General features: G+C 37.8%; 3 protein-coding genes across 3 annotated transcripts in view; 2 read left to right on the forward strand and 1 right to left on the reverse strand.

Moving 5' to 3' along the window:
- LOC116178494 overlaps window positions 1–19,498 on the forward strand; it is a 77,656-nt gene extending 58,158 nt beyond the window's left edge. The window contains exons 4-5 of the mRNA XM_031498001.1: window positions 19,002–19,121; window positions 19,174–19,498. Coding sequence (XP_031353861.1) covers window positions 19,002–19,121; window positions 19,174–19,461 — 408 coding nt within the window. The 3' untranslated portion in view covers window positions 19,462–19,498. The remainder of the gene's footprint in view (window positions 1–19,001; window positions 19,122–19,173) is intronic.
- LOC116178499 lies at window positions 3,440–4,728 on the forward strand. The gene is made up of 5 exons (XM_031498005.1): window positions 3,440–3,682; window positions 3,731–3,863; window positions 3,909–4,172; window positions 4,218–4,339; window positions 4,394–4,728. Exons 1-5 carry the CDS (start codon window positions 3,494–3,496, stop codon window positions 4,607–4,609), a joined length of 924 nt encoding a protein of 307 aa, XP_031353865.1. The 5' UTR covers window positions 3,440–3,493; the 3' UTR covers window positions 4,610–4,728.
- LOC116178492 (venom carboxylesterase-6-like) lies at window positions 4,341–6,783 on the reverse strand. The gene is made up of 10 exons (XM_031497999.1): window positions 6,490–6,783; window positions 6,304–6,447; window positions 6,119–6,257; window positions 5,876–6,070; window positions 5,643–5,836; window positions 5,431–5,596; window positions 5,205–5,383; window positions 5,008–5,158; window positions 4,826–4,961; window positions 4,341–4,777 (listed from the first exon to the last, which is right to left on the reverse strand). The coding sequence occupies exons 1-10, from the start codon at window positions 6,766–6,768 to the stop codon at window positions 4,606–4,608; spliced, it is 1,755 nt and encodes a 584-aa protein (XP_031353859.1). The 5' UTR covers window positions 6,769–6,783; the 3' UTR covers window positions 4,341–4,605.
- Window positions 19,499–19,506: the final 8 nt, after the last annotated feature.

Raw genomic sequence — 19,506 nt, forward strand, 5'->3', positions numbered from 1 at the left:
GCGGGTGGTGGAAGATCTTAGTACGTGCGAAGGCGGAGACTACACTACGGTTGTGACACCATTAGGACTGTACCGTTTCAAACGTATGCCCTTTGGCCTTAAAAATGCGCCTGCCACCTTCCAGGGACAAATCAACCACTTCCGCGGCGGCATTACCCTAGTTCCTATACTTGTGTACCTTGACGACATAACTTCCCTCTCCTCAGACGTGGTGAAACACATGGAGGACCTCAAACAAGTGTTCCATGTGTTTCTCCACGTATGAGGAGAGGAGAGTTACGTCGTCAAGGTATGCGAGTAGGGTAACTTGATTAAGGTAGGCGCGGAAGTGGTTGGTGGAAGGAAGGAAGGTGGCGGGCCATGTCCAAATGATCTTGGATAACTCATTAGCTCACAAGAAATGTCCGTGGACGCCACGAAGACCCAGGCCGATATTGCCGGTCTCGCAAAACCTCTCAACAGCCTCCTAAAGAAAGACACTACTTGGCACCGGGACGCTGGCCCAACAAGAAGCATACTAACGCTACGGAAGCTACTACCACAGCTCTCATACTGCTGCACACAGATGCCAGCAATAGCGCCTTACGGGCTGTTCTATCCCAGTGAGAAGGAACCAACCTAGGAGTTGGACGCGAACTCCCAACAACTGTCGACGTAAACCGGGACCAACGAAGTATTATCCAAAGCGAAAATTTCATCACAGAGATAACACTACAACTAATACAATTAACGGCTGTCATCCGCCAATCGAAGATAGTCCAGGAAGAACAACAAGATAAACAAAAACAGTACGCAGAACGAAATCGACAAGAAGAACCGCAATTCCAACCAGGAGATCAGGTCTTGGCCAACTCACACTCATTGCGTACCAAAGGAGAGACTAGTAAACTCAACCTCATATGCAACAAGCATCCTGAACTACTTACAAAATAGCAAGCCCAAAAAACCAAGGCCCTCGGGAAATACCACGTGTCTGCTGTAAAACCATACCAAGGGAACAACCCCATCCGACCTATAAGAAAGACGGGAAGACCACCGAAACCCACCAAAATCCGAGACGCCCTTAGGAGACAGAGGGGGAGTGTAACAGATACATAAAACCACTTATCGCCGCAACCCAAATTCTCAGATGCAGAATCTTAGTGAAACGTGCTAAATTCTACCAAGCACCGTAATGATCATCGATACTAGTCCTCTGCATCAATCAGCTTGCTGGAACAGAGTTCCACTAACGTCCAAGTCTGACGCGTCTCGTGCCAGAATGCGTTGTTTTGACATACCCATAACCTTACTTTTGGTGCTAGAAAGACATTTCTTTTAGCATAAGTGTGTATATATACAGTGCGTAAATTTTAACACTGAACATACAAATCTCCTGCATAAAACTCGTATGTTCGATTCTAAAATAGACATGTCAATGCAGTGATATGCCTGATAGTTAGTTACTTCTGCAACCCAAAGAATTTACAAGGGATGTTCAAGATGACCTCAGTTTTGTTCTAAAGATCTAAGCAATAAGCCAGTCGATTTTTAAAAGCTTGTACAGAATTTCTTAATTTATTTCATTGTGTACTTAAGCAGGTGCCTTCTTTCTTCTGTGCTTCGTATAACAACGTTTTTTATTAAATTTTAGAATCAAAATTGAATGCAAAAATTTTAAGGGCTTATTTACCACCAAAAAAAAGAAATTTTTTTCATATAGGTAATCGGTTGTCCTAACTTGCTTCGTTTTCTAGATACAGTGTGTCAAAGTTTTTTGAAAAAAATCTGTTTTTATTTATTTTAATCCAAAGGAAGGCCCTTATGACGACAAATAAGCCTACCATTTAAATCTGCTGAAAGGTTTTTGAATAATTGATAAAAGAAACAATTTTTTTAAAAACTTTTACAGCCTGTATATAGAAAACTAAGATTTCTTAGTTTGGCTGGTAAATACGCCCTTAGGATCTTTGCACTCCATTTTGAATCGCCCTGTATAAAATTATAAACGAAATAAACTGGACCAACACAGACAACGAGCGACAAAGTCACTTCCGGTTGACGAGCATTGACCAAAATGTAATCAGTTAGTCCCTTGGCCACTGTCTACCTATTACTGAAAAGAGAATTGGAAAATTCGAAACCGTTCGCGAGTTATTCTGGACACAGACGAACGAACAGAAAATCATACACTTTCTTTTTGTCGCTCATTAATAAAGTTCGTGCAATGAAAATCGTCTGAAAGCTCAACATACAAAGTGTCGCCTTCAAGACACTGAATTCGTTGTTTGATAAAGTCAACTAATGTTATTTCCAGGGGAAACAACGTTTTCAACAATTTTTCTTCTGTTAAAATGCAAAAATATCGATTCCAATTTTTTCTAATTTTAATTTTCGTTTCATTATAACTTCAAAATCAATACGAATTAAGTTTCGAAGGATTTTCAAAAACCCGATTTTCAGAATAATCGAAAGTCGAAAGAAAGTAAAAATTAATTTCACACAGAAAAAGTGCCCAATAGCCACATTTCTCCATCTTTGTGAACCATAATGCTTCAAAGCTTTTACTTCTATAGAACACTGCAACTGTTATGCCTGAGACCTGGAAGTTCTACTTTTCATAATTGAGAGGGCGCTGGACGTTTTAAAATGCATACGATTCGCTTTTATTGCATTGCTACGAGTCTATAATCACATTTTAACCCTCCATAAAGTAGGCTTTGACAGCAGTTTAACAGTGGTTCATAATGATTTCATTATTAACTGGAAGTGAATAATGGAATGTCATTTTCATGGCATCTGGAAATTATACACTATTTTTAAGAAGGTAAAAGACTGATACTTTCGATCAAGGCTTTTGAGACAAGAACGAGGAGGTTTCTTAATTCTGTTTTGGACGGACAATCGATAGTCTTCCGCTTGGACGAGATCGTAGATTAACAAACCGGAATAAAGAAAATTCACTATTTATTAATATTTAGATTGGATACGCATTTTTTAGAAACAACATCAACATCAAATTCTTTGTGTATATTCACTAAATTTGGTTGAGGAGACGTCCAAATTCATTAGATCGGTGCCAAAGGTTGAAATTTATTACTTTTTTGTGTACCAAGTAAATTGGGAACACAACCTCGATAGCGTAGAAGTAATTCTTTTCGCAACTTACCCCCCCCCGCAAGTGCATAAGGCTGATAGAACTGGACTTACTTACTTACTTTACTCAATAATACATTATAATTTCAGACACTATATACTTTATACTATGCTGACTGGAGGAACGAACAGGGCGATTTCGTTTTTTCGAAGGATTTTGTAGGCTGTTGTACACTTATGGATTTGAACATATTGCCACCTCCCATCGTATCACCACCTAAAGTTCCTCCAGTGATCGAAGTGCGCGATAAGAAAAAACCAAAATAGTTATTACTTTACAAATGTATTTGAAATATATGAAACTACTGACATGTAAACGTCTTGATCACTGTCATACTTGTCTTCCATTCCTCGCAGAATGAGTAGAAGATTACGACTCGAGGAAGAGAGGGCGAAAGCTGTAAAAGAAGAAGAAATCTTCGAAGATCCTCTTAAGATTCAGCTGAAACGTATATTCTCGCCGCTCGTGTGGAAGGAAACGTCGTACGGCATCCGAATTCAAGATCTAAAGGAGGATCAACACGAGGAGGTCGTAAATATGTTTAAGGTACATAGCTGATAAAATAAAACAGGTACCGGAAATGGCACCTTTTAGGATCACTTTTTGGAGAATGACGTTTTGTGTAAAAACACCGAGCTCCTAAACGACGAGGAATCTTTGGCTTGTTATTTGAGACGCATCCGTTTTCAAATTCGTGACAGCTCATCCATCATCGCTGTAGATCTAAGTAGCTTGCAGTGTACAAGATCACATCTACTCATTAGAATTACAGATTATGTCCACGACGACGAGGATTTACAAGATGAATCGGAAGCGAAGTTAAAAATCGTCGGAGTTCTAATCTTGAAGGTTATGAGAAAGAATGAGTTTAACCGCGTATTTAGCCAAGTGCAACTGATTGAAGGCGAAGCTATGAAGAAGTGCGTCGCGTTTAGGTCGCATATAAATCGAAGGGTTGACATCCACGAGAAGTGTAACTGCGACGTTTACCTACGCTATTACGAGCTTTGCGTTTTACCACAGTATCGACACCAGTGTAAGTTATTTGTCGCGTAGATCTGGAACTATCCAATCTGTGCAGCACTAGGATACCTACTAATGATGTGCGGAGTAAGGGTGGCAAGATCGTATAATATTCCCGTTGTTGCCGGATTGTTTCCGACATTATCGATGCAAACTGTCGCAAAAAGGTTAGGAATGGAGGTACTTTGTCAATAATTTAATATATCAGCAATTCTAACATAAATAATTAATTAGACTATCTACGAAGTTAGCTACTGCGCTTGGAGAGATCGCGAAGGGGAATTAATTTTCGACGACCCCGGTGCCGGAAACTATACGTGTGCAGTAATGGCAGGACCGGTACCACCACCTCCTTCCCTTGGAATCGTACCATCCGACTCACAAATGAAATTAACTAGACCTAAAACTAGAGCAGAAAAACAGATGCTTCGAGCAAAGGCGAAAAACTAGTCATAGTCGGGTTTCCTAAATTCCTTGTTTAATTTCCTCCAAAACTGTAGGCGTTTCATGAGCAGATTGGTGCCCATGTGGCTACTTTGGCCTATAAAATAAAATTCTAGTCTATCCGTCGCAACTGGTTCCCAAACCGGGACGGAATCCTTTGTTAACGTCGGTTTGCTGAAACAATAGTAGTTTAGGTAAGCAACCGTTAAGGCGTTCGCCAACCTAGTCGCAGCGAAGTTAGTCCACAGGTTCGTAAATACTTTTGAAATCCTGTTGTCAAAAGCGTCCGGTTTCTTGAAGGGTAAGTGGGTTTCCATGTAGGGAAACAAATAAAAAAGTTCATCACAGTGGTTGACACCTGCAACAGTAGAGGTGATTAAAAACCTAGGAGGTCATAAGGTTACCGTAATTAGTGGACATCTCGCCTTGCATTTCACTGTAACTGCCAGCACCTCTATGTCCGAACAAATAAAGAAATACTTCCGAATCCGCATGTTTTTTATGCAGCCTCACAGTTTCGTCAATGCCACTATTAAACCGAGCATCTGAGTACATCTGGAAATTGCTCTCAAACATGATTTCTTATTCGTCAGCAACTTACATCTATCACATTTAATCGTGCGTGATGATTGATAGGGGAACTTTTAAAATAAAAATCTCGTATCCGTTTCACTACACTACCTAAATTGCTGTAGAGATTTTCGATGCCCAAAGAGACCGGAGCAACTTGCTCAAAATGATCGTTAAAGTATTTCGTGACGAAGGGATCCCGATATATTCCTTCAAGGTTTGACTGTAATGGTATGTTAGAGAAGTCAATTCCGTACCAATGGTCCTCATACTGCCTTCCTCGGTGTTCATCCCAATGATCAATGGGACTTTCGAGAAATTTCCTGACCGAATTAAATCTGACGGGGGTTGTGTGATGAAACCGTCGTTCGTGTCTTCCTCAATTGTGGGTTTAAACGTGACGGTGGGATCAATCGACCATTTCTGTAAAGAGAGTGGTGAATATGGCGAAGCTGCAGTTAGCAATTACTCTAAGGTTAATATCGGCCTCTACAATTTGATGAGGGTTTTTATGCATTAAACAGTCGACTAGTGCACGGTTATCCGTTGTCGGGCATTTTAAGCTTTTCGCAACGGTTTTGGTATACGCAACGTTCTGGTTTCGGTCAAAACCCCAAGCCGTCAAAGCCGATCCGCTTTGTAATATCGCGCTATGAAACAATCCTAAGAAAAGGTTATCGTTAGACTTACTTAGTGCGTTACCTTGACTTTTGGCCGATAGAATATGCAGATGCACACTAGCAGCGCCTGCTGATTGGCCAAATAACGTGATTCTCGAGGGGTCTCCGCCAAAATCGCGTATATTATCCTTGACCCAACGGAGTGCCAGGTTTTGGTCTTTTAGGCCGTTGTTTCCGGGAACAACACCATCCCCTGTACTGAGAAAGCCAAGAGGACCTACGCATGACTCTTATACTTAGCACACTTCAAGGGACACATTGATACCTAATCTGTAATTAAAGGCAACCATTACAACATCCTTCTCTAAAATGACATTGGGAGCAAAGCAGTTGTAGCTACCACAACCGGTACGATATCCTCCGCCGTGGATATAGACCATTACTGGTAAACTTTCGCGCACATTCTACAAGAATCACTTTATTACTAAGAAATTTCCAAGCGAGGCATACTAGGGGTGTGTACACATTGATGTAAAGACAGTCTTCGTCACCTTCTTTTGCAACACTTGACGTGTAGATTGCCCTTTGAGGGCATTTCCCATGTATTCTACTCCCATTAAGCGTCCTTGGCCAACGTTTCACGGGTACCGGAGGCTAGAATGGTCATTACAGCGTGAGCAATGGTAGATAATTTACCTGAAAACGTAACTTTCCAACCGGTGGTTCGGCATAAGGCATACTCATGTAGGCAAGCACTTCCTTGCCCGATCTTGTCCGGAAGACGACTCCTTCTATGGTGCCATATTGTGTCGTAATTTTTGCCGCTTCACCTGGGGCTATCAGAAAATTTAACGCCAAAAGAACGTAAAGCATCTGGTGATCCACTTTTGTGTACAGTAAAATTAGAAATACTAAGGCTATATGATAAAACAAATGGAGTGACACCAATTGGTAATATTCCATGCATACGTTCATCGTTTACGTTTCGTGTTATTTATAGTCAAATACATTTATCGCTTATCGACATTATTACATAAACTTAGGGTTTTTAATTGGGAAAAAACGTTGTGTTTTGAGTTGAGTTATGAAATGAGTTAGGCCAGTACGAAAATTTACTCTTAGTCTACGATTGTGTTTTTTAAATCTCATTTTTTTTTATAATAGACAAATTTGGGTTCGCAGTTAGTTCCAACGCGTTTTGATTTTTTCTCATTAATTTGAGGTCAGAGTTATGAAGTCCACCACCACGTGCTGAATTACACTGTAACGTCACTTCATGAATTTATTTGCGAAGTGCTTCTGCCTGTATTGGGATAATATTGACGTCAAGTATACCGTCGAAGGTCGCACGCGTGATCGTGTTTTCTTGCTACATCTGTTTTCAATCTCCCTGATAAGAATTATCGTATCATTGGATCTCCCAAATCACCACCGAAAAGAGTTCTCGAAGATGAATAGCAGAGAGGTTTTACCATGAAGTCTATTGTATGGTGTCTTGGTACGTGTACCTCGAAGGACCAATGAAAGATATCTTATGTAACTTTAATATTACACTGAAGTAGATTGATCAAAACAAATCGCGGGAGTAAAATAAATGAAGTAGTGGGCTAACTATGAGGCTCAGGAGCTCAATGAGGAAGCACATTAAGAGTAATCGGGAGCTGCTCCAGTACTTTCTAAGGGACGCAGCGGTAGGAGACGAAGTATTCGAAACTGCCAGTAAAGGTGGAGCTTAAAAGTGATAAAGTATCACGTGCTATCCCTACCTTACACGCGTATAGTACCTACTCCGTTGTTCAGTCAGTTCATTTCAATGTGACATTGATAAGACAATTGAATGAGGAATTATTTACACATATGTAGGTACTTACTCGATTTATTTCTTGTATTTCATACTGTCCCGTAACCCGTTACCCGTAGATGTTCGATTACTATCAATTAAAGTCCGTAAGTGTCGCTAAGCAACACTTATCGGACTGTTATTTATACACCAAATTTGACAGCTTCAAACAATTAATTAAAAACCCCAACATACATTTGACCATAATTATTTATTTGGAACGTAAAAGAACAATTTGTGGTTCCCGCACCACTAACGCCTGGGTTATTACTAGATATCGAGTTAGAGTTTGATTCCCTCTGAGGATCTGCTGTATATAGGTAGAGAACTGCAATGAAATTTTCGCCATGAATTGATTTATTGGAAAGCGGGATCGAAAGATCACCTTTGAAACTCGATCAGGGTAAACGCATGTTTTGAGATCCATAAAATACGCACCAAACCCTACTCACATCAAACCCTTAAAAAACCCTCAAAGGGTTGAAAATGCCTATTGTTGTTTTTTGGGAATATGTATCTTGAAATCAAAGCTATTTAGGGAAAAATATGAAAATAGAAAAATTAAAGGTATATATTTTCGTTTGCCTATAAAACCTACCTATATATTTTCCTGTACCAGTGGCGGAGTTATATTAATTTTGGTTATTTTTAAAAAGACGTTAATTTTTTAATTTCTGATTGAAATAAAAACAAATTTTTCAAAAATATTTAATTCATTAAGTCACTATGCCAAACAAAATTTATATATGTTACGGCCAGGAAATTGATAACCAAATAAAGTCACGGATATTTAAAAATTTCAACATAAATTAGGACCTCTAAAAAATTAGTACTTACGCCACTGTTATGATTTTTTATTTCATGAAAATAGGCACGAGATGAATGTTTTTACCTAAATATTTTTGAGAAATTTCTCTAGATTTCATAAAAAAATAAAAAATTAGATTTATTTTTTAAAATGCCAAAATTAACATTATAACTTCGCCACTGGTACAGCACCATACCTACGCTTTCATTCGTCTATCTTCACATTCTTTTGCAAATAGCGTTGTTTTCAAGATATTGACAAAAAACTAAAAAAAAGTCTGATTTTCATCCCTTTCAAGGATTGTTTGGAGGTGACAGACACGGCTGTTCACTTATGGGGTTTGGTGGTATTTTAAGGACTCCAAAATCAACTTATTTACCAAATTTCAGCTTGTCACTAATTTGTTCACGGTTAGACTGGGTCGACCCTGACGCTTTATGGTGTAATCGGGGTTGGAAACTAATGGAAAGTTTCCACAATTTTTATCATAAAATGAGAGATGTATGACAGATTCCCACATCAAATTTAAAAACAATTAATTTCTCTACAAAATGATATTTACCTCGAGCTAAAGTGCAACTATCAATGTTCGAAGCATTGTGTTGTGAATTTTCAATCGTTTTTAATAAATTTACAATATTAGCGGTCATTTTTGGAGATCCATTTTTTGGTATATTAATCAGCAGAATATCTACTCAGTTATTTTTTGATTGACAGAAATTTTATATGAAGGTTTTTATGGGGAAACGGAAACGGAATAGATTGACTGGACTAGTATACAATATATTGTAAATCGCAGTAATTTTCATAAAGAATTAAGAAATAAGGAAAATATACCAGCGCACGCCTATGGCGGCTCACGTCCCCAGCATGTATTTCCGAAATCGGTACCATCCCCATACATTGGATGCTGCACACTTTCAATTTCTCACTTCAAATACTTATCCGCTACGGCGTTACTTCTATGTAAAAATAATTATACTCTTTCGTAGGCCGGGTGGTTTATTACTCCTAATTCTGGGAGCAAAAAAATTGCAAACATTCTGACGGAAAGACCAACCTTAATTACATACCTACCTACTATACCTTTGTGCAAATTAGGCACTGAAGAACAAAAATACCTACTGTTTACTTTTAATAAAAATTGTTGTTAATTTGAGGGTTCAAAATTGTGCTAACCAACGATAAATTTCGAATAATTTCAATGCTACTTTGTTTTGAGGTACAACCATTTTATCGTTGGATGGAATTGTCTCACATTTGTATCCCATGTAATAATTGCCTAGGACGCAAATGAAGCGAGCGAAAGGTTTCCGACACATAATCACAGTTAAAAGATAAGAAAATTTCCTTGCATTTTTAGCACCTCCCATGAATGCATTTGTCTCACAAATTTCTCTGTCTATATAAAAGTTCGGTAATTTGCCGTAATGTGACGCTAAGATACAGAGTTAAATATTGGCAAAACAGTGCTTCCGTTCTCCCCATAAAATTACAAAAACTGACTGTTTTTTTAATGATCTTTTTCAATATACTAATAAATAAAGAGCTAATGTATGCCTCTCTAATAGTAAAATTTTCATTTTTTGCTTTTTTAAGAAGAAATTGATCTTTAAAAATCACTAAAATGTCGCAACTTTAACGCCGTATATTTTGTTTTTTTCGCTTTTTTTTTAAAAAATGGCATTAGAGAAGCACGGCGGCATTCTTGATGAATCGATATCAATCAACACATCAGTAAAATACCTTTGTCATACCTTAAATTTATAGGGACAACGTAGAGATGTTTAGGCAGTTAATATACGGAGTCCTGATGCATTTAAAAGGGTTAAAGACATTTTAATTTCTGCGGAGGTACTGATACATTTTGATTCAAGCTTACCCATCAGGTTAACGGTGGATGCCTCTCAATATGGAGTGGGAGCCGTAATTTCACATGTTACTGAGGGTAATGTCGAAAGACCAATAGCATATGCTTCCCAAACTTTATCAGAACATCAAATTCGATATTCGCAAATGGAAAAGGAAGCATACGCTATAATATTCGGGGTTCAAAAATTTTTTCAATATTTGTATGGGCAAAAGTTCACACTTGTGACAGACCATAAACCGTTAGTTACTATATTTGGGCCCAAAAACGGAATTCCCATTATGACGGCAAATAGGTTGCAACGTTGGGCATTAATTCTTTCGCGATTTAATTATAATATCGTATATGTGAAGTCGGACCAAAATGTTGCCGATGGTCTATCGCGACTTCCAATTAACGAAATTAGTGAATATCGAGACGACTACAACTATTTAAACTATGTCAATGATAATTTTACAGTGGATGTGAATCGAATCCGAGAGGAGACAAATAATGACTCTATACTAAGGGAGGTTAAAACATTTGTAAATCGAGGTTGGCCTTCGAAGGTGAGAGAGGAGTTAAAACCATATTTTAAGCATAAAAATTATTTATGTTGCAACGACGATTGCTTAATGTTTGGCTATAGGGTAATAGTTCCTCAAGCTCTTAGATCTAATATTCTCAGTGATTTACACTCCTCGCACATGGGCATTGTGAAGACTAAGAGTCTGGCACGATCTTTTGTTTGGTGGCCGACCATGAATCAGGACATTACAAATATGACTCAGCAGTGCCAGATATGTTTGCAATTCAGAGATTCTCCTCCTGCTGCTAAATTAATTAATTGGGCTTATCCGCAAGCTCCGTGGGAACGTCTACATATAGATTTTTTAGGGCCTATTGTGGGTAAAAATATTTTAATAATTGTAGATGCGTATACTAAATGGGTTGAAGCATTTTGTGTAAGTAGCATGAGATCTGAAAGTGTAATAGACATCCTACGAAGCTTGTTTGCACGTTTTGGCTTACCAAAATTTATCGTTTCCGATAATGCTGCTAATTTTACGTCGGAAATGTTTCAAAATTTTTTAAGAAAAAATGGAATTCAATTTAAACCGATTCCTCCGTATCACCCAAGTACTAATGGTGCGGCGGAGAATATGGTAAAAACTATCAAAAAGGCTCTTTTGAAAGCAGTAGCTGGGGAAGGACCGCATCACATTCAATTAAAATTAGTTAAATTCCTTTTAGACTATAGATGCACGGTCCATTGCACTACAAATAAATCACCAGCATTTCTTATGTTTGGTAGAAATATTAGAACAAGATTTGATCTGCTAAGGCCAGAAGTAACAATCAAGTCTGACAATAAATTTCAGGAAAACCTTAATAAGCAAGTTGCGCTAAAACTAGCCAACCAGCAAAAATATTATAAAGGTTCTAGGACTAAAGAGTTTCAGGAAGGGGAAACGGTAGCAGTTAGGGATTATCGTTATGCTAAACCAAGTTGGATTAAGGGTATTATAAAAAAGAGATTAGGTAGTAGAACTTACCTAGTTTCCATTCCTGAAATTCACAAGCAATGGCGCCGACATCTCAATCAAGTCATTAGTTACCATTACGGAACAAATGTTCAAGATGTTTCAAGTAATATTAAACCTGATCAGGAAAGTGAAAATGTCCGTAATGGTAACAAAATGACAGTTGCAGAAGTTGACAAACGTGCTGAGGTACAGCTGCCACCAAGGGTAAGACGACCTCCAGAACGTTTTAAGTTTTAAGAATTACCAATAGTTTTTTTTTAAGGGTGGAGGTGTAGTAATTGTACGCATGATTGTAAGTTATCGCGCCAGACTGCACTCATGGATTATGGTTTTGATATAACATTGCATGTTTGGGTTTGAATAAATGAATATTACAGATTGTTGTGTGACTTACCGCCGCTGTGGCATGGCTGACTGTCAAGGTAGCACCAATTTTTTGATAGCTTTTATAGTAACCATAAAAATTTATGTCAAAGTTTTTATTATAAAGAATGAAAAATCAAACAATTTACAAAATAAATTGAAGAATAAATAAGAAAACATCCTTGTTTAAATAAAATAATGAGCGTATTTGTATTCAATGTGCTGCATTGAAACAGTCCAAACACATATGTGGTTGATCTTCGCATTCATTACAATACGTTACGACTTTTTTTACTCGTGTTTTGAGTATTTCGCCCCGAATCTTTTTTCCATAGCACCCTTTGCAATACTTTCTAACCATTTGTCATTGCATCAAGGACGACCGCCGACACGACCGCTTGGCAAAAGTGGATTACTTATGCCTTCCTTGCCCGGGCGGTCGCATACGACCGCTCACTTAATTTAAAAAAAAATAGTACTAATTTCAAAAATTAGGGTAAATGTCAAGCAAGGCTGCATTTATTTCACTATCAGACGCTTTAATTCACCCTTGGCGCCAGGGAACATTTTTTCTGTTTTAATGGTGGCAGTCAACCTGTTAAGTACGATTTCCCATGTAGGTAAACAAAAATTCCAAAGGTGACTCGACAGCAACCCATTTTTGATCGCATGGTATTTCCAAAAATAATTTATAGAACGCTTTTTGCTTAGAATTAATTTTTCCATCTATTCCTGCGTTAAAATTACAACAAAGCATTGCCACCCGCGAGATAGGGTCCCAACCACTCCCAGAATGAAAGCGCCCTTTGGCATGATTCCCCACCGACTGTCAAAATTTCAAGTTAATCGATTGATTTTGAAAAAATTGCCAGGACAAAACCTTTATTTCCTGGACTAATATCGACTTCTGGTACTTGTCGGAATTGGATCTTTAAAATCAACATTGAATCTTTCAAATGGATTAGTTGCTTTAAAAGACTACCCCTATATTTAGTAAACGGTGGTTTCAGTTCCCTACAAATAGGACAGGATGCTGTCATTTTCTTAACATCTTCCGTAGAATAGGGCATATTTCGTGATGATATCTAGTGATGCACTCGAGTTATGCGTTATGTTTTTTAGTTGAATGTTTAGTATCAAACATGAAAGATACTGACCTTTGACGCGTTATTAATTTAAAAGGTGTTCCAATGAAAGAATGACGCTATTTCTTGAGCGCTTCAGCGATTGCTAACACCTCTTTTTCTACAGCTGAATGGTGAATGCTTCTGTTCAGTTTGTGACAACGTTCTTGGGAAGAAAGAAACAGGTCTTCCAGACTGACACAAGATTGCTGCTACTGAATGCTTGTAGGCATCGGTCTCTACCCCAAAAGACCTTTTATTATCAATGGCAATAACAGCCAATTGAACGATTTCACTCTTCAATTTGTTGAAATCAGAAATCTTGCACTGAAAACTTTTTGGTATTAGCAATTCTGTTAATTTTCTTGGAAAGGGCAGTAGCTTCTTCCAAAGTTAAATTGCTTTTTTCTAGTAGACGCTGCCGAATTTCAGGAGAAGAAAGACCATTTATGGATGCAGCTCTCACGTAACAATCGCAATGCTCTTGTGCGCTTTAAAATTACAAACCTTGTTTAGCTTTTTAAGTAGAACACCCTCTATATTTTTACATATTACCATGTGAACGCTATTCACTTTTTGATTTTTTGTCAATGTTGCCATCTTATTAATTTTTTTTCGAAAAACGTTAAAAACACTGTTAAAGGACCCTGTATAAATAGCAACAGCACACATTAAGTCTGACTTGCACTTAAAAAAACTCAAAAGTAGTAAGACTTAAACAGTTCGTTAATAGTTGAACTTTTTTATTAAGAAGAAAATAAGGGCGAGGAAGCAATGGCTGCTAAATGAATGCAAGGAGATCGAATAGGAAGGCACGGCATCGTTTCAACAAAGGAGGAGGGAAAATTGCTAGCAGAGGTTAACCAAGTACTGAATAGATGGAAAGAATGTGTAGAAAAGTTATACAAAGAAATGAGAAACCTGAACGATTAAATATAGAGAAAGAATCAGAGGAATATAAAGGGATGTGATCATATGAAGAATGGTAAGGCGCTGCTGGGATACAGTCGAGATATAAAGTTAATAAAGTGTTTAGAAGAGAATTAGGAATGAAGAACTGAGGGATTTGTTGTAATAAGATTTACCCGAAGACGATCTTCGACCCGTTATGACCCCCGCTTCAGAAAAAGTAGGGAACAATAGAAATGCGAGGAACACAGAATCATCAGTGTTATAGCTCATGCTGCGGGTATTGGGTGGGAGGCTGAGGAGGATAATGAAGAGGACATTGGGGGAAGATCAATTTGGATTCCGAAAGGGTTTGGGAACCAGGGATGCAAGCGCAGTAGTAAAAACAATTGGAGAAGGATATATAGAACGAGGGTGTGCCTAGTAGATCTACAAAAGGCATTCGATTGTGTGAAACACAAAACTATTGCGCATTTTAAGGAACAATGGTGTGGATTGGAGAGAAAGAAGATTGATCAGCAACTTGTACAGGAAGCAGGAGGTGGTACTGAAGGTGGGTGATAACAGGACTGAATAGTTTAAAATAGGAAGAAAAGTTAGGCAGGGATGTTTTCCCTCATCAACTTTATGTACCATATGAAGAATATGGTGAAGAAGTGTTGGGAAAGGAATAAGGGAGTAAAAATAGGTGGCAGAAATGTAAGGTCAGCCTGTTTGTTGATGACATGATCACATTTGCTGAAAATACGCGGGAAATGAATGGCATGTTGAAACGGCTGGAAGAAATGGAAGGTATGCATATGGATTGAGTGAAAAAGAGATAATGATAATAATTCCAATCGCCAAAACAGCGAAAGAGAGTGGTGCAGTAGGCTAGATTTATAATGTATGAGTGTGAGGTATGGATTTTAAATAAAAGAGAATTAGAGAGAATGTTGAGAAGGTGGAGGAAGGTGGGGAAGAAGGGAAAGCAAATGGATTATTTGATGATGGGCTATGTGAGGATGCAAAGAGAGGCAATAGATCGGGAGCACATGGAAAATTTTAATACACACCATGTATACCAGTGTTTCTCAAACTGGGAGGCGTTGTTAAGGGGGGCGCGAGATCCCTGATGTGTTTGAGGCAAATATTTACCTTTAAAATATTTATATTAGGTATTTTTATGACCAATTCTTACACCAATAAGAAGGTATCTATAATTCGGTAAATTCGCCTTTTTATGATGATGGTGCTAATGTGCTATAAAAGAAAAGATCTCGAATGAACTAAAAACGACCTCAAAAGCCGTTGATGTTATGGATCCAATATCCGACTTGAATGAAAAACATAAAATGTTATGTGCCAAAACAACTATTTTAGCACCGTTCTCGAAAATGACATTTTTCGTTTTTTTTTTGCCATAACTTCGCTATTTGCAGACCTTCAAGACTTTTTGGAAGGGAAACTTAATCACCATACAATTTTGCATAAATTTGCCCCAAAGGGCTTTGTATCTCTTACGGTTTCCGAGTCCCCATAATGAAAAAAAACTCACCCTGTAATTATTTTAATAAATACGTTTGTAGTAACAGCACTTTTTATTTTTTATTCGGATAGGGGGGGGCGTGAGTAATTTTAGTTTTATTAAAGGGGACGCAATCGAAATAAGTTTGAGAACCACTTATGTACACTATCTAAGTGTGGAAGAGCCCAACCCACTAAACATTCACAAATATCCATACCCGAACCCTTAATACCGCAATCCAGCTTCAATTGAACAATTGAACCATTATACAGAGTGGCCCAACGAGAAGTATACAGAGGGCTTTTACGGTATTAAATTTATAAATTTCGAAAAATCCTCGAACACGTCAATTTTGTATTTGAGGGGGACAACTTTTGGAATACAAATCACGAACCCAAGTCTTCACCCCTCTACGTAGGGAGCTTAACCCCTAAAATTTTAAATAGAATCCTATGGCAAATGCCACATTATTTGAAAGCCAATTTAATCGTGATTACTAATCTGCTTTGCTTTTTAAATTCTATTGATTCGTTTCGAAGATATTCGCATTTGAAATAGTTTTTTCTAAAAAAACCAAAAAACAAATGCGATCTAAGTCACCTGGTATTAAAAAAGGTTTTAATTGTGCAAAAAATAACAAATAACTTTAAACAGACAACATTTATTTCAATAAATGCTCAAATTGCCTTCCGCCTGCGTCCATGCAATAATAAAGATTTGCTTCAAAACGCTGCCGCACATGTTGCAAGATTTCAGGGGTAATCGCTCGAAATTGTTGAGTTATACCATAGTGTATTCTATTCTTACACTATGGTTATACGTGCTCCCAACCCTTGTAATGTTCCGGGCGGAGTAGCATAAACTTTATTCTTTAAATATCCCCACAAGAAGTAATCTAAAGGACTTAAATCAGGGGGAAAAAACCATTTCAAATGCGAATATCTCCGAAACGAATCAATAGAATTTAAAAAGCAAAGGAGATTAGTAATCACGATTAAATTGGCTTTCAAATAATGTGCCATTGCCATTTGCCATAGGATTCCATTTAAAATTTTAGGGATTAAGCTCCCTACGTAGAGGGGTGAAGACTTGGGTTCGTGGTTTGTATTCCAAAAGTTGTCCCCCTCGAATACAAAATTGACGTGTTCGAGGATTTTTCGAAACATAAATTTGATACCCTAAAAGCCCTTTGTATACTTCTCGTTCGGCCACTCTGTATATACAATGATTGAACTATGCCACCCGGGGCGGCAAAGTTGGTTTCATGACCCCATATTCACGTTAACGTGCATGCAGAGAATTATGGGTGCGGAAGGGTTATTTTGAGGGTTAAAGCTTTAGTTTCTTATTTCAAATGAAACTTCAGTCATTCCGCCATTTTATGGAAAACTTGAATAATGAAAACTACAACTGCTGGATGTTACCCGTTTGGCGCAAGATACCTATAGTAGGTATAAGTACTGTATAGTTCAGTACTTTCTGGTTAGTGTACAGTTTATTTTAAGAAACGCTCGACGGGTTTTTAGGGTAGGAAAGGACGCGGGCGAGAGAGGGATGTTTTTGTTACTGGCCAGATGTGGTGTGGAGATGCATGTATGTAGCTGTTAAGTAAAAGTATGTTAATCCAAGGAATTATATTGTAATTTCAACCAACTTCCCCAAGCTATCTATGATCGACGAAGTGGTAGGTGTACCTTCGTATACAAAAGGTCCGGTACTTGTTCAAATGGTAAAGAGAGAGAAAAAATCAACCAAAATACTTTGATGTCAAAAAACTGTACCGGCACACCTCAAACGCACCAGGTTTGACCACAATCTTTATTCTCTTTCTAAAATTGAAGATAACGTAGTGCTGGGGTTCCACGTTGGGCGCCAAATAATAATGATGTGTGCAATGACAAACGGTCCCGCAAAACACCTGTTCAGCTAGCTCAAAACTAAATACAAAAATCAGATATGCCTTCAAGCACCTTTTCTAAATTGAACAATTTCTAAAAGAAAAAAGAAATACTAAAATACAAATTCAAACGAAACATCAAACTTTCTGTTTATTCGTAAAAACCCAGCTCGTAACTATAGGTACAAAAAGTTTGACTCTTAAACCTCATAAACGTCCTATCGTCTTCAGTTAAGGTTTTGATCATTTTACAGGTAGCATTATTTTCAAACATTGATAAAAACACGAATCTTTAAACTATAGATGCCAGAGGACTAAATGAAATATCAAATGAAAGGTACTTTTACACTCTACAATTTTGAGTAAAACATAATTGGCGAAGTATTTTAGAAAAACCTAAAAAATCATACATTTTTGTTGATTTTTTACCACATAAATTTCTCACGACGTCAGTCGCATTGGAAAACTTGTTTTCTACTCTCTCTTTGCCATTTAAACAAGTCGGAAAAATAAAATCTTGTACCGGACCTTTTGTAACCAATTTTCACGTCTAATTTGAGTGTAGATACCTACTAATAGGTAATGGTTTGATGATGATGTGAACCAAAAAAGGTGCCTCACCGTAAAGATTGATAGGTAAAAGAAACCAAAATAAATGTATACGTACATTTATTTGATGATTGAAAAAAGTTTGCACCTACCATTAACTGTGACAAGATTAGCTATTAGTATACCACAAACTGCATGATTGGATGAGCACCAAATTTATATTAAATTCCACCACGAATTGTGAAACAAAAACCCAAGATGGATAACTGTTTGTTTTGCAATAACTTCCACACGCCCAATCTCAATGCTAATGTTAATGTTAACCTTGCGATACATTTGCTAACTGTAATAAAAACACACCTGTAGCAATTAGAGTAGATTAATCCACCTATTGTTCGAAATAATACCTAATGTGGGAAAGACGGCAAAATTCGTAATAATTCTGATTATGTAATTTTACATACAATACCAATTGAAAGATGCGGATTATTGAATTAGGATGAGAATTATATAAGTTTGACTGAATTAAATTCACGTAAAAGAAGAGAAAGTGCCAAAAAACGTGCAAGTTTCTCTAGTTTTTAATTAATATAGCAACTACTAAATCGAATGGATACATTGTCAGCGGCCTTAAGCCAACTTTTTCCTTCTATAATAGTCGAATCTTTCGCATACCTTCATTAACTGATCACTTACCTTGCTTGAGGCGAATACCACTTTCAATATGACATACTTTAACAGGTGTAGAGACATTTTAAAACTGTGATAATGAATTGGGTATTTTGCAACAATTTAAGAGGCGTCTAATGTTTTAGCTATCTGTCGCGCCTGTGTTGTCCATACCTTCTCCGCCACCGCCACCAATGCTGGGTTACCCGTTAATACCTGCACCTCTCGGAGCGATACCATCGCCTCACATACATCCCTATCCCAAGGTAAGCGAAGTGAAGTACGATTCGTTAAGTCTCCAAAACCATAAATTTACAGCCGCACCGTAAGCACCCCAAGAGGTACCACTCCATGATCGACCATTCTCGCCAAATACCAACCCCCATACGAAAACCGAGGAGGTACAAATCAAAGACGAAAGAAAAACCTATTACGACCGAGGACGTGGTCCGCACCTACACGGGCCTCGATCGCACAATCGCCGAGGAATTTATAGAAATCTGTGACTCGCGCAACAACAGTTTATGCAGCGAATCGTCCTGTCAGAGCAGTTGCCATAGCAGTGGATGCACATGCGGAAACATCACGACGTCGTCGGCAAATTAAACTTTTTAGCGTTATTGATTTATTTTCAATTGAACACAACAACAT

The sequence above is a fragment of the Photinus pyralis genome, unplaced genomic scaffold, assembly GCF_008802855.1.
Source record: "Photinus pyralis isolate 1611_PpyrPB1 unplaced genomic scaffold, Ppyr1.3 Ppyr1.4_LG8, whole genome shotgun sequence".
In the NCBI taxonomy this organism is placed as follows: domain Eukaryota; kingdom Metazoa; phylum Arthropoda; class Insecta; order Coleoptera; family Lampyridae; genus Photinus; species Photinus pyralis.

What these genes read in the sequence shown, in the direction of transcription:
- LOC116178492 (XM_031497999.1), bottom strand. Translation starts at nt 6,768, where the DNA reads ATGAACGTATGCATGGAATATTACCAATTGGTGTCACTCCATTTGTTT. An exon ending in TTGGAAAGTTACGTTTTCAG is followed by an intron (nt 6,448 to 6,489) that starts GTAAATTATCTA and finishes TGACCATTCTAG; the next exon opens with CCTCCGGTACCCGTGAAACG. An exon ending in TCAATGTGTACACACCCCTA is followed by an intron (nt 6,258 to 6,303) that starts GTATGCCTCGCT and finishes TGATTCTTGTAG; the next exon opens with AATGTGCGCGAAAGTTTACC.
- LOC116178499 (XM_031498005.1), top strand. Translation starts at nt 3,494, where the DNA reads ATGAGTAGAAGATTACGACTCGAGGAAGAGAGGGCGAAAGCTGTAAAA. An exon ending in CATCATCGCTGTAGATCTAA is followed by an intron (nt 3,864 to 3,908) that starts GTAGCTTGCAGT and finishes TTAGAATTACAG; the next exon opens with ATTATGTCCACGACGACGAG. An exon ending in CAAAAAGGTTAGGAATGGAG is followed by an intron (nt 4,340 to 4,393) that starts GTACTTTGTCAA and finishes ATAATTAATTAG; the next exon opens with ACTATCTACGAAGTTAGCTA.